The following is a 24,793-nucleotide window of genomic DNA, read 5'->3' as shown; positions in this document are numbered from 1 at the left end:
TTTTTTTTAGTGATTTGTTTTTTTCCCTCTTCTAAAATTTCCTTTATTTTTGTCATGTCGCTTGGATGTTTTTAGGCCTTGACTTCAGGCGCATTTCCCCTTTCTTTTTTCTGGTGCCTGAGTGCTTTTTCAGGCACCATTGTGTCATTTGATTTGGCTGCGGAATTTTCCCCTTTCATGTCCATGAAGAGCTTCAAGCAGTGTACCTGATGGAATCAGACCATCTCTGGTAAGGACACCCATTCATGGTGTATTTAGTGTTTAGGGCACGACCATAGCCCTACTAATAGTCCTTTGTCTTCATATGAAGAAAGGGACTCAACCAGAGAACCTCAGTGCGAGGGAATTTTGGAGCCAGGTCGGCGGTGTCTGCATCGACAGCACTACACTGGCATTGGGAGCATCGGTCCGCATGGTTTCTAGACCTCTGGACACTGGGAGCAGTGGGGCATCAAGTGGGTCTCCATCTGCCTTGGTGGCCAGTGCTAGTCCTGGGACTGGCTGATGTTGGACCCGACCCCGAGGCGACGTGAGGATTTGACGTCGTCCTCATCAGCACCGAGGAGCCTCAATGACTGACTTTGGGCGAAGACCAAGAAGCATCAGCATGAAATCGCCGTAAACATGGTACCAAGAGCTCCAAGGCATTGAAGGATTCGGCACCCGAGAAGTGTCGGTGCTGGTAGGATTGCTCCCCCTCCATTCAGGAGGTGCTGATGCGTCGCCAGGACCCGGCTTCCGTCTCAACCCCAGCAGCTCCGCAGCCTGTCTCTGCACCAACGCCACAGTCTTTCCCGATGTCGGCCCTCAAGTGCATCCAAGCCTTTCTCCCCGAGCTGCTGGATGGCCTCTTGCAAAGGTGTGTATCGGCATTAGGGGTGCTTGCGTCTACCTTGCCTCCTGTTGTGTCTCCGCTTGGCTCTTAGCCTGCGGTGTGGCCTCTGACAGCAGCATCACTTGCGACCCCTGCTGTTGACTGTCACTCAGGTCGGTACACCCTCGACGTCGGTGGAGGAAGCTTCACCGTAGTTGAGGAGGTAAGACTCCTTGACACCCTTCTCGAGGACATGGCTCCTCCAAGCCTCAGCCCTCCCATGAGGCGTTCTTGACTGACAGCGATGAGGAGCGCTCATGGGAGTCAGAGGAGGATCCTAGGTACTTTTCAGAGGATGAGTCCTATGGCATCCCCTCAACCCTACCCTCCACTAGAAAGGTGAAAATCTCTATATTCAAGTGCCTTTCTTTTCCCTCTTTTGTGAAGGAAATGGTGGCTACATTCCATTTCCTTTGGAGGTGGAGGACTAGTCCAGGGCCAAGGTGCTCTAGGTCCTGGACTGCACGTGTCTTCCTAGGGAGGCTGTGACTTTCCCTCTGCACAAGTTCCTGAAGGATGTTCTGGTGCGGAACTGGGAGTCCCCTTTGTCGCGGTACTGCCCAAGAAGATTGATACCATGTACCAGATCCACAGCACACCTGGATTTGATAAGCCTCAGTTGCTGCTTCATTCCTTGGTGGTGGAATCTGCTCTCAACAGTGCCAAGAGTTCTAGAGACTATGCTTCAGCACCCCCCCAGGCAGAGAAACTAGGACGTTAGTTGAAAGAGGTGATCTTTATTGGAACAGTTCAAAAGACTTGACATAGCAGTTGTGTTTTGGCATCTAAAACGCCTGCTTCAGGAGACTCGTGATGTTTGTAGTTCAGATATAAGCAAAATTTTCTGGGATCAAATATAAACTTTAAATGAATAAAGTGGATCCAAAGTACTTAAGAGCGCATAAAAAAAACTTCCATCAGTTGAACGCTAAAAGAAGAGCATTTTGCTTATATCTTTTATACTTCTTTGAACTATCATCTCCCTCTTTTTTTTTTTTTTTTTTTTTGAAGAGCCAATCTGCCCTACTCCTTGGTGTTTCTCTTGCTGACGCACGTAGGGATTGATCATTCCTCCACTTTGTGTGGTTGCTTCCTCCATTGTATTCTGTTCCAGGCTGCACTCTATTTTCATATAGTTTCAGGTTTATCTGAGTACCCACCTTACTGTTGTGAGGCCCAATCGACCAGTGTTTGTTTTCATTGAGCCTGCATTCTAGGGATACCCCAATTGTGAGAATTACGGCCTGCTTGTCCATGGGAATAAAATGAAGATACTTGCCTGTAGCAGGTACTCTTCAAGGACAGCAGGTCTTATATTCTCACTAACCCTCCCACCTCCCCTTGGAGTTTCTTTTTTTTATGTTATAGTATTTAACTACGGTATCCGTGCTCTTGCGGTGGGCCATAAGACACTCTCGCATGTGTGGTGGAGTGTGGCTCATGCTCCACAAAGGTCCAGACTGGGCAATGCAGAATTGCATTACCCAGTTGTGAGAATAAAAGGCCTGCTGTCCTCGGAGAATACCTTCTACAGGTAAGTATCTTCGCTATACATAATTAAAAGCCTGACATGGCCATCATGTTTTGCCCTTACAAGGCTGCGTCGGGGTCTGTTAAAAAAGATAGGTCAATAAATATGTAAAAATGTTAGTATAAATCATAAATTTGTAATGCATGAAAAGATGGTGGTGTAAATTATAAAAAAACACTCTTAATAGTAGTGGTAAGCCACAGGTTAGCCAAAACACATTCATATGAAGAGATACACTAACAGCCATGTAAAAAACATGCATAAAGTTGCAAAAATGTTAAAAAGATTGAATCTGTCAAATGGTGAAATAGAGCACACGTTCTTTCTCTCCTTGCAGTACTAGCTTATGGTGAATCTACCATAGCAAAGTTAATGCTCACTTAAACTGGCTGATGAAGGGTCATAGGTCACAGCAGTCATTTGTTTGTGTGTGTGTATGTTTGAAAGAATTATTTTATTGTGCTGTGATTTATGACCTCCTCATCAGCCAGTTTTAAGTGAGCCTTAACTTTGCTGTGGTAGATTCACCACAAGCTAGTGCTGCAAGGAGAGAAGGAATGTGTGCTGTATTGCACTGTCGGACTGATTCAATCTTTTTAACTTAGTAAGCATATGTTTTTTTTTTTTTCATTAGAACTTTTTATGCATGTTTTTTACATGGCTGTTAGTGTATCTCTTTATATGTATGTGTTTAGGCAGGTCTGTGGCTTACCACTACTATTCTTAATAATTATTTGTATTTGATTTACACCACCACCACCATCTTTATGTATTTATGTATATTTGTATTTATGATTTATACTAACATTTTTACGCATTTATTGACCCGTCTTTTAATGGCCCCTGATGCAGCCCTTGTAAAGGCGAACCATGGCTTTGTTGGGCTTTTAATTATTTATCTATGTATTTTTTTTTTATGTGGTGAATAAACTTGGGCATCTTAACGATCTGCTGTTTGTAGGCTAGTTTCAAATGGAAGGTGATGTACGTCGGGAAGAATAATCCAAATCATAGTTATCTGATGCTAAGTTCCACCTTAGGAGTTGGCACCCAAGAAAAAGATCTAGGTGTCATCGTTTGCAATATGCTGAAATCTGCCTGGTGTGTGGCAGCCAAAAAACCCAAAGTGCTAGGAATTTAAGAAAAGAGAATATTACAGTTCCCCATGGCTCCGTGGTGTAACCTCATCTTGAGTATTGTGTGCAGTTCCTGTCGTATCTCAGATATAGCAGAATTAGAAAAAGTTCAAAGAAGCGTGACCAAAATTAAGGCGATGGAGCTTCTCTCATATGAGGAAAGCTTAAGATCAGGGCTCTTCAGCTTGAAAAGGGGATATGATGGAGGCCTACAAAATCCTGAGTGGTATGGAATGGATAAATATAAATTGCTTTTTTTACTCTTTCGAAAGAAAAAGACTAGGGGACACTCAGTTACATGGTAATAATTTTAGAATAAATAGGAGGAAACACTTTTTTACTCAATAAAACAGCTCTGTATGTCATTGCTGGAGGATGTGGTAACAGCGAATAGCCTATTTGGGTTTAAAAAAATGTTTTGCCAAGTTCCTGGAAGAAAAGTCCATAGTCTGTTATTGAGTTAGACATGGGGAAATCACGTTTAGCACTTGTTTTGATCTTCTTTTCCCCGCACAAAGTTGCTTTCTATCTGCTACCCAATTCATTAGTGCCCCAATGATCAGAAGCAAACGTGGGCACTAGAAGCTATTAGCGTCATACTAATGCCCATGTTTGTTGCTGGCTCTGACTGCAAGTAGCATGCAAATGCATGCTAAATAAGGCATTACATATTCTTCCCCAGTGCTCAGCAGGCAAAGCGCCAAACAAGGGCACTGCTGCCGCAGCAAACCCTACACCAGCTGGGAGCTGGTGTTAGGGTTTGCAGAACATTTGGGATGAATGTGGAGTCCTGTCTAGCATGCATCTGTATGCTAGCAGGCCTCCCCATCCTACCCCGGGCCAAGAACCCTGCCCCCCAATGCACCCGACATGGGCTGGCTGTCCAGTGGACCTGCAGCCCCTCCAAACCACACCCCTCCCTGGACAGAGAGGGCTAGAGATTTGGTGGACCTCCAGCCTCCCAGCTGCGCCCTCAAACCTCACTAACCTGTACCTCGAAGAGACTGAGGATGGAGTAGCACTCCTTCCTCCTTCAAGCGCCGCCTCCAAAATAAGGGAAGCCATTCCTAGCACATTCCAGGATGCACTGGGCAGAGTGCTGCCATTTTGAAGGCGGCGCTGGAAGGAGGAGGGAGTGCTACTCTGTACTTCGTCTCTTTGAGGTACAGGAGGGTGAGGTTTCTTTTGGAGTAGCTACATAAATGAACACTGCTTCAATAGTTTTTGGGCTTGAAAGCAGTATATAAGAAATTAAAGAAAAGCTTTTAAAAGTTCTCTCTTTTCTAGACTGCCATTGATTGCGTTTGGATCACCTGGTTCTTATATTCCCTTCCCTCTACCACCTCATTGTAGTGTTATGTTTTTGTAGTCAAGTGCTCAGAGCCATCTTCAGAATCTGTTTTCTTAAGCCACATATCTAGTTGATCATAATTTTATTTTTGACATTTCTACCTTGCATTTTCCCAAGAAAGTTCAGGTTCAATGTGGCTTACAAAACAAATTAAGAAGAAGCATTATAAGACAATTAATATTAATACAAGAATACAGCTTAAAAAATCTTTTCATATTAGCTGAACACAGTTCTAAAGAAGTGGGCTTTAAGTAAACTTCTAAACAACGTACAATGTGTCTGATATACTTCTGAGTAATAAGTTCCAGAGTTTGATACTTTGGTAAGAAAAATTAGCATTATGGATAGTTTTGTAGGTTGTTTTTACAACTTGGGAAATGCAATATGGCATATTCTTTAGATGATGAGGTGGCATTTCATGGTGCTAACGTAATAAGATCTATCATATATGATGGTAAGGTACCATAAAGAATTTGATGAACAAGAACACAGAGCTCGAATATTGTGTTCAATTCTGATCGCCACATCTCAAAAAAGATATAGTGGAATTAGAAAAAGGTGCAGAGAAGGGCGACGAAAATGATAAAGGGGATGGGACAACTTCCCTATGAGGAAAGGCTAAAGCGGCTAGGGCTCTTCAGCTTGGAGAAAAGGCGGCTGAGGGGAGATATGATAGAAGTGTATAAAATAATGAGTGGAGTTGAACGGGTAGATGTGAAGCGTCTGTTCACGCTTTCCAAAAATACTAGGACTAGGGGGCATTCGATGAAGCTACAATGTAGTAAATTTAAAATGAATCAGAGAAAATGTTTCTTCACTCAACGTGTAATTAAACTCTGGAATTCGTTGCCAGAGAATGTGGTAAAGGCAGTTAGCTTAGCGGAGTTTACAAAAGGTTTGGATGGCTTCCTAAAGGAAATGTCCATAGACTGTTATTAAATGGACTTGGGAAAATCCACTATTTCTGGGATAAGCAGTATAAAATGTTTTGTACATTTTTGGGATCTTGCCGGGTATTTGTGACCTGGATTGGCCACTGTTGGAAACAGGATGCTGGGCTTGATGGACCTTTGGTCTTTCCCAGTATGGCAATACTTATGTACTTTCATTGATAGGTAACTAGTGTAGGTCCTTAAGAAGAGGAGATGCTTTAATGGACCATGGCGATCTATATATAAGGCGGGTAGCTGGGTTTTGTACAGTTTGCAGTTTTCTTAGGAGACTCCACTTAATACCTGCTTAAATTGAATTGCAGTAGTCAGATTTGGTTAAGACTAACAACTGAACTAAAGTGCGAAAGGCTAATCTTGAAAAGAATGGTGTTAATCTTTTTAAGTTTCTACAATGAATTAGACATTTGAGACTAGTTTTGAAATTTGGCAATCAAAAGGAAGAAACTGATCAATTAAGATCCCCAAGATTTTGAATTAAATCCAGCTTGTCACTTTTTACATGTTACAGCTAGAAAATGTTAATGTTTACAACTGTCAGTCTGCAAATAATAGAATCAGTTTTCCCTTTCTCTTATAGGAAACGTATGAGAACATACCAGGTCCATCTAAGATTACATTTCTTCTGCATTCTATCAGAAATGCTGCTGCTGCTGAGGAGGTATATTTCAAGAATTCTTTCTGTAAAACAATTGAGTCTTCTGGGTCTGAGGAGAAAGCCTGGTGGATTAGGTGCTTTTATAACCTCATGTAATAAAAAAAAAAAGTGCTAAAAATCAGCATTAGATTGTTTTACCTTTTGTAATAACTTTTCACCTTTTATCTTAAAATTTTTTTATACCACTTCTACAGGTAAAAAATACATTTGTTCAAAGTGGTTAATAAGGATACATTCATAATTTTAAAAAGTTTTACAATAAAATAGAGGTTCCATGTAAGGTTTCTGACTCCCTTTCATAAAATCATTCAATCCAGAAAAAAACAGGTTTTTAGCTGCTTTTTTTAAAATATTTTTTTCTTTCTTAAAACTTGCATTATACAGTCCAAGCAATGAAATATTAAAGAAATAACAATATTACCATCCAATACAATAACTAAGCAATTGGAGGAAAAGAAATCTGGTTACTATTATAAGTTCTCCGTAAATTGGGAAGAGCAAGAGATCTAATGTGAACAAGAAAATTTCAAGCATTAAAGCTTTATAAGAAAAACAAGTTAGAGCTAGATAGTTAAGGGGTCCCTTTTCCTAAGCTGCAGTAAAAAGTGGCCTTCATTAGCTTGGGCACCACGCCCACTTTTTACCACAGCTGGAATTTCCGTAGCGCTAATGTTATATATATTTTATATAAAATTAGCACTGTGGAAATTCCAGCTGTGGTAAAAGTGGACGTGGCACCCAAGCTACTGGGCTATATACACATATATACATACACAGTGCAATCCGCTTAAGTGCAAGGATTTGGGACCAAAGAAATACATAGTAACATAGTAGATGACGGCAGAAAAAGACCTGCACGGTCTATCCAGTCTGTCCAACAAGATAAACTCATATGTGCCACTTTTTGTGTATACCTTACCTTGATTTGTACCTGTCTTTTTCAGGGCACAGACCGTATAAGTCTGCCCAGCACTATCGCCGCCCCGCCTCCCACCACCAGCTCTGGCACAGACCGTATAAGTCTGCCCAGCATTATCCCCGCCTCCCACCACCGGCCCCGCCTCCCACCACTGGCTCTGGCACAGACCGTATAAGTTTGCCTAGCACTATCCCCGCCTCCCACTACCGGCTCTGCCACCCAATCTCGGCTAAGCTCAGTTAACTGGAGTGTGCACTTAACCGTTGTGACCCAAAGAAGCTTGACATCTGATAAACATATGCACAGTACAGTATACACTTTTCGTTAACTGACGTTAGGCTTACTTTGAGTAATTAGTTATAGTCCTCTGTACACTATTGGGTCTGTGAGTTCCATAGACTACGTCTGCCAGACAGTAAAAACTGTCACAGCACTGACATCCAGTGGCCTCCAGATAGGCCCGCACGGTGTTGACTCTTCAGCGCTCTTGCAAAAGTGACAGGAGGAGGTTCTTGAATTTTGCCAGCATGTGCCTCGCTTCTCATTTCATCATCTGTTTCATCATCAGCCATCGTTGCCTGCGTGTAGGCGCATATCTCGACATTAGTTCTGTCATCAGCTGTTTGTAGATCGTAATCAACAGCTAAGTAGCAATGGAACTCCTCTTCAGTAACACCGGCTGGGATGTCAATAACCTGTTCATCTGATGCGTTTGCAACTGCTGCATCTGTTTCGTCCCTCTCCACATCCTTAACAAAGCTTGCCCACTTGTAGCAGTTTACAATGGTTGCCTGTGTAACATGATTCCAGGCTTCTTTCTGCATATGTAGTGAATCCAACAGTGATAGATTACGAGCCAGTTGAACAGCACGTTTATCCTTGCCAGTCTGGTCATCCATAACGCTCATCAGACGACGTAGCACAAGAGCCCGATAATGTTGTTTGGAATTGGCTATTATGCCCTGATCCATAGGTTGGATCAGAGAGGTAGTGTTTGGTGGCAGGAAGACTACCTTGACATTAGACAGCCCTAACATCATCCCTGTGTGCAGCACAATTATCACAAAGCAACAAAATCTGACATTTTTGTGCCCACATTCTAGTGTCTAACTTCTTTAGCCACTGCTTCCAAATTTCCCCAGTCATCCATGAATTTGCGTTAGCCTCGTATGACACAGGAAGTCGCTTAACTTTCTTGAAGCACGGGGCTGTTTGCTCTTTCCAATGACGAGGGGTTCCAACTTCACTCCCATCCATATTGCAGCAAAGGAGGATTTTCAGTCGGTCCTTCAATGTTTTACCTCCAGTAGTTTCGGCATGTTTGAATGCAAGTGTTCCATCAGGAATTGCTCGCCAGTAGAGACTGTTTTCGTCAGCATTGAAAATGTCACGAGGTGCAAACTTCAGTCTTCCAGAAGTTGATCTTTACAGTGCAATCCGCTTAAGTGCAAGGGTCTGGGACAAAAAAGATGCATTCAGTTAACCATTTAAGCACAAGATATATATTTCTGAAACAGAAAAGTTTTCAAGGTTTTCCTAAAAACAGTAAGATTGGGAGAAATAAAAAAATATCAGCAGTCATTCCAAAATCTGGCTGCTTGAAAAGCCTAACTTTGTTCAAATAAACTTAATAAACTTAATCTCTTTGGCCAAGGGAAACGAATAATCTATCTCGCTTTTTCGTCTTGTTCTTTTAGCAGCAAAAAAATTGGAAATGGTTGTACAGATAGGTGCCAAACTGTGCACAATTTTAAAAAGAAAACAATCCAACTTAAAAAAATATTCTTGCTTCAATATGTAACCAGTGTAATTTTAAGAAACTGGGAGAAATATCTGTCACATTTGGATAAGCCAAAAATCATGCGAACCACAGTATTTTGAATTGTCTGCAATTTCCTAAGAAGACCTTATTACAGCCTAAATATATAAGGTTACAATAATCTAATTGAGAAATAAGGAGTACCTGAACCAATAGTTTGAATTGATCTTGTTCTAAATAGCTATGCACACATTGTAGCTTCCTCATTAAATAAATAAATAAATAAACTTGGTTTTCCAAAGAGATAGCACTGTCCACAAGAACCCCAAGAATCTTAATTGTCGGAGAAAATGCAAAGATAACTTGATCAATACAGATTGTTTTAGGAATATCAGTGTCAGAACATCAAAACTTTGTTTTATCTGTATTCAATTTTAGTTTGACAAAACAACCAATTATCTTTTAAGGATATACAAGTCTGGATCAACAAGGAATCAATTTCAGATACAGAATTAAATGGAATTAAGACAAATGTCATCAGCATAAATGTAATTTAAAAAGTTATTGTTATGCAACAAACTACTCAAGGCACAAAAAGAAAACCAACCAACCCCCCCCCCCCCCCCCCCAAAAAAAAAAACAAAAAAACAAAACCCCAACCCAAAGCACAGGAGAAAGGGGTGAGCGCTGAGGAACTCACATGTGTTCCACCATGTTAAAGAATAACCCTGTACGAAATGTATTAAAAATCACCAAACCAATTGAACACCACCTCAGCGATACCAATTTCCTTGTGTGACTGTAATAAAATGTTATGATCCACTAGATCAAATGCTGCCAAAAGATTGATCTGCAGCAGCACTGCACACTAGCCTTATCTAATAAAGAACTGACGACAGTTTCTGTACTAAACAAGGGTTGAAACACTGACTAACAGGAATGTAAAATAAAAAATTTATCCAGATAACTGGGGCACATGAATGTAGTGACTTGCCAGAGGGTCTAGCAGATAATCAGTGGTTGAGATTGAGAGAGAGGCACGGGTGTTCAGTAGTTGAGAACATTAACCACCTGCTTACAGCTTGTCCATCTTACTAACTGAATCGTTTGTATGGTATAGTAAGAAAAAGAAAGTTGGATTGGGTAATTGTCTCCAGGTGAACAGGCTGATGGCCACTGCCGAAAGCTTTCGCGGGTGGGAGCACAGTTACTATGAGGCCTATGTGTGTGTTTCTAGCTACAAAATTTAGAAAGGGGTTCACCATAGCAGTTAACTCCATATGGCAGATATCAGCATACAACCTATTAAAATGAATGTTAATGGGGCTATTTGCTATTCCATCCTGATGCATAGAAGTACTCAGATTTTAAGGTGAGCACAGTGTCTGAGGACTGAGAAAGTGAAAAAGAGTTAACTTTCCCTTTTGCTGTGGTTGCATTAGGTTAGAAAAGTTAACAGCCTTATTGTCGTTCTTTCTGTCGTTACCCCAATAGCCACCAAACAAATTTCCGTGGTGTCTAGTGGACCCCCAGCTCAGTCCTTCCAAAAAAGCACTAGTGTATAGCATTACCACAACCCCCTGCAACCCTACCTCAGGCCTCTCCCTTGGTATACCTTCAAAGAAACAGGAGCAGTTCTTCCTCTGCACCACCGTCTTGGAAAATGATGGCACCAGAGCCCACACAGTGCATCCTGTGATGTACTGCACAGGGTTAGTCTTCCAAATATGAAGGTTTTTCCCTTATTTGGTGTCTAGGTGCAGGCTACCAAATATGAGAAAAGTTCCCTTGTTTGTCAGACTGACCCAATGCGGAACATCCTACTATGCATCGCATGAGTTGAGGTGTTGCCACTTTCCAAGATGACAACGTGGAGGTAGGAATGAGTATCGTGCCTACCTTTTTGAAGGTACGCAACGGGAGAGGCCAAGCAGTTTTAAGGAGGGGGGGGGGGTGCCAATAGACACCAGACCACAGAACTGAGAGGTTCTGGTAGGGAGCTGGGTCCACTAAACACCAGGGCAGTTTGAGAGCGGTTGGTGTGGTTGGGGATGCATCACAGTTTGAGGATTGGGTCTTTGGGGACCCAGGAGGGAGGTTCTGGCTATTTTTAGGAATGATTAGGTGCGTCCACTAGACACCAGGGTGATTTTGTTTTGGGGAGTTGGGAGGGATCAGGGTGTCGGCAGTGGGTTTTGGTGTATCAAGGACTTTTTATTTTTTTTGGTGGGGGGGAGGGAGCATGGATGTGACCACCTCATGCAGCAGCAGGGTACTTTTTTTTTTATATAAATGTCTCTCCCATGCACTGATAGGAAGGGGACATTTCCTTACTGTCAGCAGCAGATGAATCCAGAGACCAGTGGGTTGTGTCCATCTACCAGAATGTAGAGAGAGAGAGAGCACTAAATTGTACTGTGCCTAATAGGGCATAATACTCCCTGGCTAGCCAGCATTCTCCATCTCCTGCAGGCAAACGGACGGAACCTTTCAGGCTCATGGCTGCTTCTGTTGCAGCTCCTCTTCTAGTCCTCTAGTTCAGTAGAGCTTGGGGGTGACTGGCTAATTGGTGCCAGCTTTGGGAGGTACACCTGGTCATCTCAGGTCCCTAGCCTACCCTGCATCTCTCTATTTTCTGCCTTCCACCAGCTCCTTCCTCACACTGTACTGTTTAAAAAAAAAAAAAAAAAAAAAAGCAGTTTTTAGCAGTAGCAGTGTTCCTGCCTTGGTGGGCTCTAGCACTGAGTGCTACTAGGCAGAGAGGGAAGTAGTGCACATTCCTTGTAGCATTGCCTTCAGCAGGAGGAGATCGCCCTGTTCTTGTGGTGAGTGTTTATTTACCTTCCTGCATTTCTATGGCAGCAGAACTCATCAAACGCTGCTCCCACTGTGGAAAGTGGAGAGCAGCATCGAGCCTTTGCCCTGAGGTGCTGGATAGTATCAGCGGTGAGGTGGATGCTGGAGTTTCCCGCATGCTCTTCTCTGCAGTCGACAGGGGTGGCGGCTATTTTGTCCACTCCCGGTGAAGTTAATAGTGTCCCACAGAGGTGCTGCCATTGGGTCTGTGTCGGTTTTGCACTTCCACGGGTAGCAGTGGGAAGCTTTCCGTATGTTCCCTTGGGGGGGGGGGGGGGGGGGGGGCTGGTCATCTCCCCAGAGTTTGTTTTATTGCTTCACCGTGCATTTTATTAAAAGATCTGCGACTGGGGCTGTGGCTATCTGTCTGCCCCTTTAGGGACCCCCACCCGAAGGCTCCGGGGACGAAATGGATGCATTGGAGGTCCGGCTCTGGGGAATAAGTCTACTTTTATTACCGCTTAGCTACATCTCACAGGTCTCAGATTCATCTGCTGCTGATGCTAAGGAATGAAAATTGTCTTGCCTGATAATTTCTTTCCTTTACTCGCAGCAGAGTCCCACCCTTATCGCTTTTCTGGTTTCAGATGGTAGAGACCTTTTTTTCCTATGGAAAGTTTTGCTGCATGGTTTACGGGAGGGTTTGGGTTATTTTTTTGTTTTTTTTTTCTTACATTTAGGATTTTGATTGCCCCGGTTCTAAGTGTGGTGCATATCTGGGGGGGAAGGGGCAGATATGGATTCTTTCTTCTTAAGCTTTGTTATGAGGTATACTGGCTGGCTAGGGAGCACAGTAGAATTCAGTGCTCTCTATCTCAACTGCTGGTAGATACAAACACACAAACCCACAGGTCTCTGGTTCATCTGCTGCGACTAAAGGAAAGAAAATTATCAGGTAAGACATTTTTCATTGCAGTGAGATGCAGAGTACTCACGATTTTAACACAAACAGTAATTTGAATGCTTGTTGAATACTGTATCCCATGGGTAACTTTGCAACGAACTAATGATAGAAGCTGTGCAATGAGCAGCCCTAATGCACAGCTTTCTGCATTGACTCCTATGAGAGAGCTTCCTTTGTGTGTAGAAGATGAGCACCGTTTTGCCTTTAATGCCTATTGAGGATTGGCATATTATGTAGCTGCAATTTTTAAATTTCACAAATATTTGAAATTATCTCTGACAATTTGTGGTCGATTTATTTGGAGTATAAATGTCAACATTACAGGGCGCTGATGTTACTACAGTGTTGATTTCAAATTGTTTATATTCAGGCACAATAGCAGATGTGAAATGGGCAATGCAACTTTGGTTCACAAAATCTTGTGTTTGTGACTCTGGTGCCACATTTCAAGGAAGACTTTCCTTGCTAATGTGCATAAAAATTCTTATTCTGTAGGCAAGACAAATGGCTGCTGTCCTCCTACGGCGACTTTTGTCTTCCTCATTTGAGGAAGTCTACCTGCCTCTTCCACTAATGTACAGACTGCCATCAAAACCGAGCTACTGTTGGCCATTCCAGGTAGAGATCAGACAAACATGCGGAAGAAGATCTGCATATTGCTGCTGAACTTGCTCGGAATTTAATTGGTATGTATGAAGTCTTTTATTCTGAATTTCTCTGAGAGCAAGTGTGCTTGGTTGGATGAAGTTGATGAAGTTGATAACAGAATTCCTGATACTGAGATGGGGAATAGTGAATGGAAGTAGGATTATATCCTTTTTGGTCTATATTCTTGATCTGTGAGGTTAGTATATACTTTGGCAATATTAAAATGAAGAAAGTTAGTCACCATCTGTGATTGTCTGAAATAGCTGATTTGAAGCAAGTTTATTTTGTTAGGGGGTTGTGTGGAGTGTCCCCTGTAAGTACATGCCCAGCTTCCTGCTTGGTAAAGAGACATTTTAACTTATTCTATCTGTGCTTTTAACTGCTAGCTCACAGATATCTGGTCATCTTCAGTTTCTGGTAGAGCTGTCTGCTGGAGGGAGGAAGTTAAGGGATAAGTACTATATGAAGGAAAAGAGGGGAGATGAAGGGAGGCTTTGATAGTGTAGAGGGAAAACAGAAAAAATTGAGAGAAAATAGGAGGAATGCGTAATGAACAGCTTTTCATTTTAAAGGAAACAAAGCAAGAGAAGCTACTATGAAAAAGCTAGCATGTCAGTTTTCTTTAGAAATAGGGTGGGTTTTCATGATTGTTTTTTTTTTTTTTTTCTGAAAAGTGTGTGGTGTTGGAGGTTCTCTTGATGTCTCCTGAGGAACCTGGAAGGCAGGATCACAGCACTATTTTGATAAAGAGGGAGGAACCCCTTGAAGCTAATAAGACTGACAGAATGAGGGAGATGGCCAGCTACTATAAGCATACGTATGGTTTAATTTACTGTAAACCTTGTTCTCAGGAAGCTGGAGGCTGTTTTAAAATGTATTCAACTAGTAATCTTATTTGAATATCTGATCTTTATACTCTTTAAGATGATGATGGTAACAACCAGTGGCCTGAAGCTTTAAAGTTCCTGTTGACTCGGTCAGCTCGCAGAATGTGGGGCTGCGTGAAGCTGCTCTACACATTTTCTGGTATGTTCTCTCATGTAATGTCCAACATTCAGCAGAACTCCAAGCGAGATCGTATTTGAGCAATTATTTTTAGCCTTTCACAGGACTGCAAGAAACATAGAATCTGCTGTTAAATTTGGTTCTTAAGAAAATCTCTAGCCTATGCAGATCTGAAGGTGGTATTCATCTAAAACCTTGGATCCTCTGTAGAATGCTTGTAGATTTGCTTATTGGAACTTGTATTGCTGCCTTATGAAATGTTTTTATATTGTCTGTTTCTGCGTCACCAGTGCAGGTGCACAATCCCTGTATTAATGATTTTTTTGTTTGTTTCAAATCTTTTTATTGAATTATACAAAGAAGACTCCACAGTGGATACAAACAAAATGAGCATGTACAATCTATCAACATGCCATGAATAGAACAGGTTCACTTAATAGACAAACGAGGTAGTGAGTATTCAGCCATCTCAAACTTGAGAACATCTTTAATAATCACAAAAAAGGGGCAAATGCAGCACTTCCATCATATATTTATGAAGCATCCTATCATCAGCTGTAATCTTCACATGTTGAGTAGGCGGCTTCTAGCTGTTGGGGTGAGAGTTGTCCAGAAAGGTTCCCAAATCTCACAAAACTGCTTCCCGAGTTTTGTATCTAGATCTGTGAATTCCCTCCGTTCCAAAGAGGCTTGCATGATAAGCAAAGTTCTCCTCTGCGCTGTTGTGGGAGCCTCTGGTTGGCTCCATTGAGTGAGAATGCCTGTAAGTCCCATCTGGACTGCCCTCTTGACGTACCCAAGACATCCTTGTGGTCTTGGATAAGAAATATCATATATTCTCACTAGTAATTTAGGCCTTGGGGTCCATCGTATCTTCCATAATGCAGAAACATGTCCTATATATATCCAATAGGCCTTAATTAGCAAGCAGTGCCAAAACAAGTGACCTAAAGTTGCTCTCCTCTGATGGCATTTAGCACGTTTGTCAGTATTGCTAAAATGTACTTTATATGCTCTGGTAGGGGGGATGTAAAGTTACATTACAATTTTATACTGCATTTCCCAATGAGTTATATTTTTAGTTGTAGCTTTGCATGCCCTAAGGCTCTTCAATAATTGTCTTAGTAGTATGGTAGTATTTAAGTCAATCGACCAGCGCTGTGCTAGAGGAGCCAGGTTATAGTCTGGGAGAAGTTCTATAAGCATTTTATGGTGTCATCTCAAAGGTACTTGCTGTTGGGCCTCCAGGTTTCCATTAATTGTTCATGCGCTTCATTGGTGAGTACCGAGATAAGAATAGTTGCTATATAATGTTGCAGTTGTATATAAGGAAAAATATCTCCAGAATCTAGTTCAAATTGTGAACACAAACTGGAGTAAGGGCATAGGCGTCCCTCTTCATTCAGAATTTGAAATAAAAATACAAGACCCCTAGCTCTCTATTGCTGAAAGCGAGCTACAGACATGGAACATATTTGGCCTGTGCTTTCAGGATGGTGTTTTTGAACAGCATCCACACCTGATGTAAATTTTTGACCCTTGCAGCTGCGCCTCTTTTTGGGTTTTTTTTTCACCATTCTTCTCATTTTATCATAGTCTCCTTTATCATAGACTTTTGAACTTCTTGAAAGATTTGTTTCCATTCACTCTGAGTGACCTGCATCCCAAAATCAGTTTCCCACTGATCTATAACCAAAGTTTTGAAAAAAAACATCCCCTAAAAATTTATTTAACAATGACAAAGGCCAAGGCCACTTAGCCAAGACCTGCTACAGATTTTCAAAATGTTCAGTATCATCAGGGTCCAACTTATGGTATCCCTGCCCCATCATATAATGCTTAATCTGAAGATAGGAAAAAATATCCCCTTCAGCCAAAGCATAAGTTTTTCAAATCCTCAAAGGGAACAAACTCTCCAACATCCAACAACTGGTGAAAACAAATGAGCCCTTTTTATTCCCTCTGAATGAACACACCACAATCCCAGGAACTCCAATTCTGAATGCCGAATTTCCTCTTCACCCTTCTCCATACTCCCAATAGATTTTTCATAAAAGGGTTTTGAATACTCAAGTACTCTGGGGGAATCAGAAGGAGTAACCTAATACCAAATAAACAGCTCCAGCCAGCTGTCTGGAGCTGTTTATTTGGTATTAGGTTACACATTTTGCCCCAGCCACGCTGCATTTGTTTTGTGCAGTTATCCATTTTGGAATCAGAAGGAGCCAAAGTTAAATAACTAAGGAGAAAAATGTTACTGCTTTTGATAGCACCCTACCTTTAACCCCAGACCCTTTCCATATTTGTCTAAGTTGTCCCACCTAATAATATCATAAAACAGTAGGCCCTGTCCTCCCCCCATACCGATCCTGCCCCAACACCTTTTTAGTCAACCGGGAAGATCTCCACACCCCCCCCCCCCCCAAATAAAACCGGGAACATTCCTCTTGCAACATCTGCAAAACCCCCTCGGGAACCTCTACTGGAAGTGTCGGGGGGGGGAGGGGAAAGTCGGGGGAGCACATTCATCTTTAAAGCTGCTATCTGCCCCCACCACGACAGCCCAGGTAGACTGCCATCTATGCAAATCCCCTTTAACATTCCTAAGCTGAAAGGGTCATAGTTCAAAGAATACAGGCACTTAAGATCCTTACCTGAATACCCAAGTACCGAATATGAGAAGTCAACCATTTAAACAAAGTTATATTGCAAAAGTTCCTCCTACTAAGGGTCTAGAATAAACCCCCAAGATTTGTTTTACTGTTTTATCCAAGTTCACTTTAAACCCAGCCACTTTCCCAAACATCTGTAATTCCTGTAGGATGACTGAAAGAGAAAAATGCGGATGTCCCACATATAACAAAATATCATCTGCTAATAGTGCTAATTTATGACGGCACCTGTCACCCAGCTGGAATCTACAAATATATAAATTGGAGCAGATCTGCTGAGCCAGAGGCTCAATAGAGATTGCAAGTAAGTGTTGAAAGAGGACATCCCTGCCGGATGCCCCGCTCTATTACAAATGGGTCCGTTTAACCTCCATTAACCTGCACCTGGGCTGTCACACTAAAATAAAGATTCTCCGAGGACAAGCAGGCTGCTTGTTCTCACGACTGGGTGACTTCCGCGGCAGCCCCCACCAACCGGAAGAAGCTTCGCTGGCGGTCCGCACGCAGGACACGCCCACCGCGCATGCGCGGCCGTCTTCCCGCCCGTGCGCGACCGTTCCCGCCAGTCTTTTCTTTTCCGCGCTGGAGAGAGTCGTGCGTCGCCGCTCTCTCTTAGTCAGCCCCGGAAAACCATCGCGTTGTTCGCGAATTCGTTAATTTTCTGTTCCTTGTTGCCGCGCGCTCCAAACCTTTTTTTCCTTTTTACAAAAAAAAAAAAAAAAAAAGAGAGCGTGCTTAATTTTTCCCTCGTTTTCTAGCGGGGGCGTTGCTTTGCGGCCTTGTGGCCGCGCGGTCGATTTATTTTTCGAGGTGTGACTTACCGCCACCATCGACGACTTTAACTTCGCCGACGCGATTTTTCCGTCGATGTCCTCGAAGGTCCCGAGTGGATTTAAGAAGTGTAGTCGGTGCGGCCGGCCTATCTCGCAGACCGACACCCACGCTTGGTGCCTCCAGTGCCTCGGGCCGGAGCACAATATCAAGTCGTGTTCTTTGTGTCTTGGTCTCTGGAAATGGACTCAGGTTGCGAGGCAAGTTCTTCGGGACCGTCTTTTTGGAACTTGCGCTGGCCCCTCGACGTCGACCTCGGCGGCATCGGTATCGACGGCCGGTTCTTCGGTACCGGTATCGATGTCCGCAAAATCGGCACCGATGGCATCGACCCCAGGAGTACAGGTCCCGTCGGCCCGCCGGTCCTCCGGTGATGGTAGGGGTGAGAGGCCGCGTGGGCACTCGGCCCCGGTCACTCCCTCTGCTCATGGCCCTCGGGACCGAACCCTGTCCGACTCGAGACCGAGGGGGATCGACCTCCTCCGTTCCACCTGGCGCCGATGACGGGCACCGCAAAAACAGAAAAAGCACCGTCATCGGTCCCCATCGGTGCGCCCGGCCCTCGATGCCGGAGAGGAGTCGACGCCGAAGCGTCCACGTCGAGAGGAAAGGTCCCCCTCGGTAGTGGAGGTACCGACACGTCAGGGTCCCAGCACTTCGGTGCAGTCTCCTGGACCCGAGCAGTTTCCGGCACCGACGCCTCTACCGGCCCCCCCCCCGTCTTTCCCGACAGCGGGCCTGGACGAGTGCCTCCGAGCCATCCTTCCGGGGATCCTGGAAGGGCTGATGCGCCAGGCTGTGCCAGCGCCCTCGGCGCCGTTGACTGTGGCGCCGGCGAGCTCTAGCCCGGCCGAGGCCTTTGACACCGCCGCCGCTTGCGGCGCCGGTCTCGACCGCCACGCAGGTGGAGTCCCCGTCGACGTCAATGGAGGGAGCTTCGTCCCCACCGGCGCGGGAGTCCACCGCTCGACGACACCGAGGCCTCGGTGCCTCGACGTCGAGCCGGGCCCGGCTAAGGACTCAGCTACATGAGCTTATGTCCGATACCGAGGGCCTCGTGGGGGGAAGAGGAGGACCCCAGATATTTCTCCTCAGAGGAGTCTGTGGGCCTCCCCTCTGACCCCACGCCTTCACCGGAGAGGAAGCTCTCGCCTCCTGAGAGCCTCTCCTTTGCCTCCTTTGTTAGGGATATGTCTATATGCATTCCCTTCCCCGTGGTCTCTGTGGACGAGCCGAGGGCTGAGATGCTCGAGGTCCTCGCCTATCCATCACCACCTAGAGAGTCCTCCACGGTGCCGTTGCACAATGTCCTCAAAGAGACACTGCTTCGGAACTGGATGAGACCATTATCTAATCCCACCATTCCCAAGAAAGCAGAGTCCCAGTACAGAATCCACTCGGACCCAGAGTTAATGCGGCCCCAATTGCCCCATGACTCGGCGGTCGTGGATTCTGCTCTCAAGAGGGCACTGAGTTCAAGGGATACCGCCTCGGCGTCCCCGGGGCGGGAGTCTCGCACTCTGGACTCGTTTGGGAGGAAGGCCTACCAATCTTCCATGCTCGAGACCCGCATCCAATCTTACCAGCTCTACACGAGCATCCACATGCGGAACAATGTGAAGCAACTGGCGGACCTGGTTGACAAGCTCCCGCCGGAGCAGTCCAGGCCTTATCAGGAGGTGGTCAGGCAGCTGAAGGCGTGCAGAAAGTTCCTGTCCAGGGGTATCTATGACACCTGTGACGTGGCATCTCGTGCTGCGGCCCAAGGTATAGTGATGCGCAGGCTCTCATGGCTGCGTGCCTCTGACCTGGACAACCGCACCCAGCAGAGACTGGCCGACGTCCCTTGCCGGGGGGATAATATTTTTGGTGAGAAGGTCGAGCAGCTGGTGGACCAACTGCATCAGCGGGAAACCGCCCTCGACAAACTCTCCCACCGGGCGCCTTCAGCATCCACCTCAGCAGGTGGACGTTTTTCCCGGGCCCGGCAGGCTGTGCCATATTCTTTTGCCAAGCGTAGGTACACCCAGCCGGCCCGAAGGCCTCGTCAGGCACAGGGACAGCCCCAGCGCGCTCGTTCTCATCAACAGCGTGCGCCTAAGCAGCCCTCTGCGCCTCCACAGCAAAAGCCGGGGACGGGCTTTTGACTGGATCCACGGGAACATAGCCGCCCTCAAAGTGTCCGTACCGGACGATCTGCCGGTCAGAGGGAGGTTAAAATTTTTTCACCAAAGGTGGCCTCTCATAATCTCTGACCAGTGGGTTCTCCAAATAGTGCGGTGCGGATACGCCCTGAATTTGGCCTCCCTGCCACCAAATTGTCCTCCGGGAGCTCAATCCTTCAGCTCCCATAACAAGCAGGTACTTGCAGAGGAACTCTCCGCCCTTCTCAGCGCCAATGCGGTCGAGCCCGTACCACCCGGGCAGGAAGGGCAGGGATTCTATTCCAGGTACTTCCTTGTGGAAAAGAAAACAGGGGGATGCGTCCCATCCTAGACCTGAGAGACCTGAACAAATTCCTGGTCAAAGAAAAGTTCGGGATGCTTTCCTTGGGCACCCTTCTGCCAATGATTCAGAAAAACGATTGGCTAAGTTCCCTGGATTTTAAAGGACGCATACACTCGCATCCCGATACTGCCCAGCTCACAGACAGTATCTCAGATTCCGCCTGGGCGCACGGCACTTTCAGTATTGTGTGCTGCCCTTGGGGCTCGCCTCTGCCCCACGAGTGTTTACAAAGTGCCTCGTGGTGGTAGCGGCGTATCTACTCAAGCTGGGAGTGCACGTGTTTCCATATCTCGACGATTGGCTGGTCAAGAACACCTCGAGGCGGGAGCCCTCCGGTCTATGCAGTGCACTATTCAACTTCTGGAGCTGCTGGGGTTTGTGATAAATTACCCAAAGTCCCATCTCCAGCCAACACAGTCTCTGGAATTCATAGGAGCTCTGCTGAATACCCAGACGGCTCGGAACTTCCTTCCCGAAGCGAGGGCCAACAACCTCCTGTCCCTGGCTTTGCAGACCAGAGCGTCCCAGCAGGTCACAGCTTGGCAGATGTTGAGACTTCTGGGTCATATGGCCTCCACAGTCCATGTGACTCCCATGGCTCGTCTTCACATGAGATCTGCTCAATGGACCCTAGCTTCCCAGTGGTTCCAAGCCACCGGGAATCTAGAAGATGTCATCCGCCTCTCCACCAGTTGCCGCACTTCACTGCTCTGGTGGACCATTCGGACCAATTTGACCCTGGGACGTCCATATCCAAATTCCTCAGCCCACGAAAGTGCTGACGACGGATGCATCTCGCCTGGGGTGGGGAGCTCATGTCGATGGGCTTCACACCCAGGGTCTGTGGTCCCTCCAGGAAAAGGATTTGCAGATCAACCTCCTGGAGCTCCGAGCGATCTGGAACGCACTGAAGGCTTTCAGAGATCGGCTGTCCTGCCAAATTAGCCAGAATTCGGACAGACAATCAGGTTGCAGTGTATTACACCAACAAGCAGGGGGGCACCGGATCTCGCCCCTTGTGTCAGGAAGCCGTCGGGATGTGGCGTTGGGCTTGCCAGTTCGGCATGCTCCTCCAGGCCACATACCTGGCAGGTGTAAACAACAGTCTGACCGACAGACTGAGCCAGAGTCATGCAACCGCACTAGTGGTCGCTTCATTCCAGAGTGGTACGCAAGATCTTCCGAGAGTGGGGGCACCCCCTCGGTGGAACCTTTTCCGCCTCTCATACCAACCACAAGCTGCCTCTGTTCTGTTCCAGACTTCAGGCACACGCAGGCTAGCGTCTGATGCTTTTCTCCTTCATTGGGGGATCGGCCTCCTGTATGCTTATCCTCCCATACCTTTGGTGGGGAAGACCTTACTGAAGCTCAAGCAAGACCGCGGCACCATGATTCTGATTGTGCCCTTTTGGCCCCGTCAGATCTGGTTCCCTCTTCTTCTGGAGTTGTCCTCAGAAGAACCGTGGAGATTGGAGTGTTTTCCCGACTCTCATTTCGCAGAACGACGGAGCGTTGCTGCAAACCCCAACCTTCAGTCTCTGGCTCTCACGGCCTGGATGTTAAGGGTGTAGACTTTGCTGCGTTGGGTCTGTCTGAGGGTGTCTCCCGTGTCTTGCTTGCCTCTAGGAAGGATTCCACTAAAAAGAGTTACTTTTTCAAGTGAGGAGATTTGTCGTTTGGTGTGAGAGCAGGGCCCTAGAACCTCGTTCTTGCCCTGCACAGACCTGCTTGAATACCTTCTGCACTTATCAGAGTCTGGCCTCAAGACCAACTCAGTAAGGAATCACCTTAGTGCGATTAGTGCTTACCATTATCGTGTGAAGGTAAAAGCCATCTCTGGAGAGCCTTTAGTCGTTCGATTCATGAGAGGCTTGCTTTGTCAAAGACCCTATCAAGCCTCCTACAGTGTCATGGGATCTCAACGTCGTCCTCACCCAGCTGATGAAACCTCCTTTTGAGCCACTGAATACCTGCCATCTGAAGTACTTGACCTGGAAGGTCATTTTCTTGGTGGCAGTTACTTCAGCTCGTAGGGTCAGTGAGCTTCAAGCCCTGGTAGCTCATGCTCCATATACCAAATTTCATCACAACATAGTGCTCCGCACCCACCCAAAGTTCCTGCCGAAGGTGGTGTCGGAGTTCCATCTTAACCAGTCAATTGTCTTGCCAACATTCTTCCCCAGGCCTCATACCCGCCCTGCTGAACGTCAGTTGCACACATTGGACTGCAAGAGAGGCATGGCCTTCTACTTGGAGCGGACACAGCCCCACAGACAGTCCGCCCAATTTGTTTCTTTTGACCCTAACAGGCTGTCGGGAAACGCACCATCTCCAATTGCTAGCAGATTGCATTCCTTCACTTACGCCCAGGCAGGGCTGGCTCTTGAGGGTCATGTCACGTTCATAGTGTTAGAGCCATGGCAGCGTCAGTGGCCCACTTGAAGTCAGCCACTATTGAAGAGATTTGCAAGGCTGCGACGTGGTCATCTGTCCACCACATTCACATCACATTACTGCCCTCCAGCAGGATACCCGACGCGACAGTCGGTTCGGGCAGTCGGTGCTGCAGAATCTGTTTGGGTGTAAATCCAACTCCACCCTCCAGGACCCGCATGTATTCTGGTCAGGCTGCACTCTCAGTGTTCTTCGTAGGTCCAATTTTCTGTTGTATCCTCGCCGTTGCGAGGTTCAATTGCCCTGGGTTCTTGTTTTGAGGTGAGCCTGAGAGCTAGGGGATACCCCAGTCGTGAGAACAAGCAGGCCTGCTTGTCCTCGGAAGAAGTGAATGAGCATACCTGTAGCAGGCTTTTCTCCGAGGACAGCAGGCTGATTGTTCTCACCTACCCTCCCTTCCTCCCCTTTGGAGTTGCGTTTTCATCTTTTTGCTTGTCATTCAACTGGCGGAACGGTCCGCGACGGGCGGGAAGACGGCCGCGCATGCGCGGTGGGCATGTCCTGCGTGTGGAACCGCCTCGGAAGCTTCTTCCGGTTGGTGGGGCTGCCGCGGACGTCACCCAGGTCGTGAGAACAATCAGCCTGCTGTCCTCGGAGAACACCTGCTACAGGTATGTATCATTCACTTTACTGATCCAATTACAAAAATTATTCCCCAAGCCAACCTTTGCCAAAACTTGTCCTAAAAACGTGCAGCAGACCCAGTCAAAAGCCTTCGCGTCTAAAGCCCATAAAATCAGCTTTGACTGTTCGGCATATGATATCTCTTACTTATTGCTTACACCTTCCTATCCCTGTCATAAATTTCTTCAGTAAGTTACAATTCCTATATTAATTCACCTTGGTAACTTTAACTGTTTTCAATGTTTAACAAAACTTTATTTATTCAATATTTCTTTTACAATTTACAAAATCTTAAAATCCTCCTTATCCTCACTGTTTCAATCACATACATACATCCATGCACCTCTCTTCATACTAACTACATTCAAACATAAAATCCATCAACATCACAGTGTGAATAAATCCAAATTATTCATATTCATGATTGAAATTCAACTTGTGCATTGGTAACTCTGTTGATTATTCCTATCTCTGTTGTATCCGCTGGGATTCTCTATACAGCCAACAATTCTCGATATTAAATCTAACAGTCAAATTCTACTTTGTCTTGTAAACAAGCTCTTATCTTGAGTCGTTTGTTCAATTCACATCGAGTTGTTAATTGCCTCCTTTTCTCAGACTCTCAGTTCTTTTTCCAATACACAGGACTTCAATCAAAGGACTGCTCTTTATGCCTTTTCACTTTGTCATGCTGAGCTCTGCTCTATTAACTCCGGCCAAGCAGTTCCTTGATTATCAATCCCTCCTCTGTAGGCTTCACTCTGCTATTTGTATATTCAAGCCCAACACAATTGCGTTTCGCTGTAGCGTCGTCAGGGCGATGACACTGAGCAAAAAAGAACAAACAGTGAGGGAATTCTCTCCTACTTCCTAACACTTAACCAGTGGTGTGCTGGTAATTTTTAACAACAGGCTTTCTCCCCGGTCCACCTCGGCGCCCCCCCCCCCCCAAAATTGCAGAGCTGGCCATAGCCGGGGGGAGGGGGCAATGCATTACTCTCTCCAGGAAAAAAAATTAAATGATCCCAGGTTCCAATCTAATTCATGTTAATATGGGATAAATGCCGTAAATAAATATAAACCTTTAAACGTTCAGCACCTGATTCTCAAAGT

At 45.5% G+C, this 24,793-nt stretch overlaps 1 protein-coding gene across 1 annotated transcript in view; it reads left to right on the top strand.

Annotated features, from left to right (window-relative positions):
* Positions 1–24,793, top strand: part of IPO5 (importin 5) — a 358,310-nt gene that overhangs the window by 26,650 nt on the left and 306,867 nt on the right. Inside the window, 6 exon segments of the mRNA XM_030201357.1 lie at positions 6,423–6,503; positions 13,434–13,506; positions 13,509–13,589; positions 13,592–13,624; positions 14,511–14,552; positions 14,555–14,612. Coding sequence (XP_030057217.1) covers positions 6,423–6,503; positions 13,434–13,506; positions 13,509–13,589; positions 13,592–13,624; positions 14,511–14,552; positions 14,555–14,612 — 368 coding nt within the window.

Source organism: Microcaecilia unicolor, chromosome 4 (genome assembly GCF_901765095.1).
Source record: "Microcaecilia unicolor chromosome 4, aMicUni1.1, whole genome shotgun sequence".
Classification (NCBI taxonomy): Eukaryota; Metazoa; Chordata; class Amphibia; order Gymnophiona; family Siphonopidae; genus Microcaecilia; species Microcaecilia unicolor.
The sequence above is the reverse complement of the archived record's forward strand: the minus strand, read 5'-3'. Positions and strand labels throughout refer to the sequence as shown.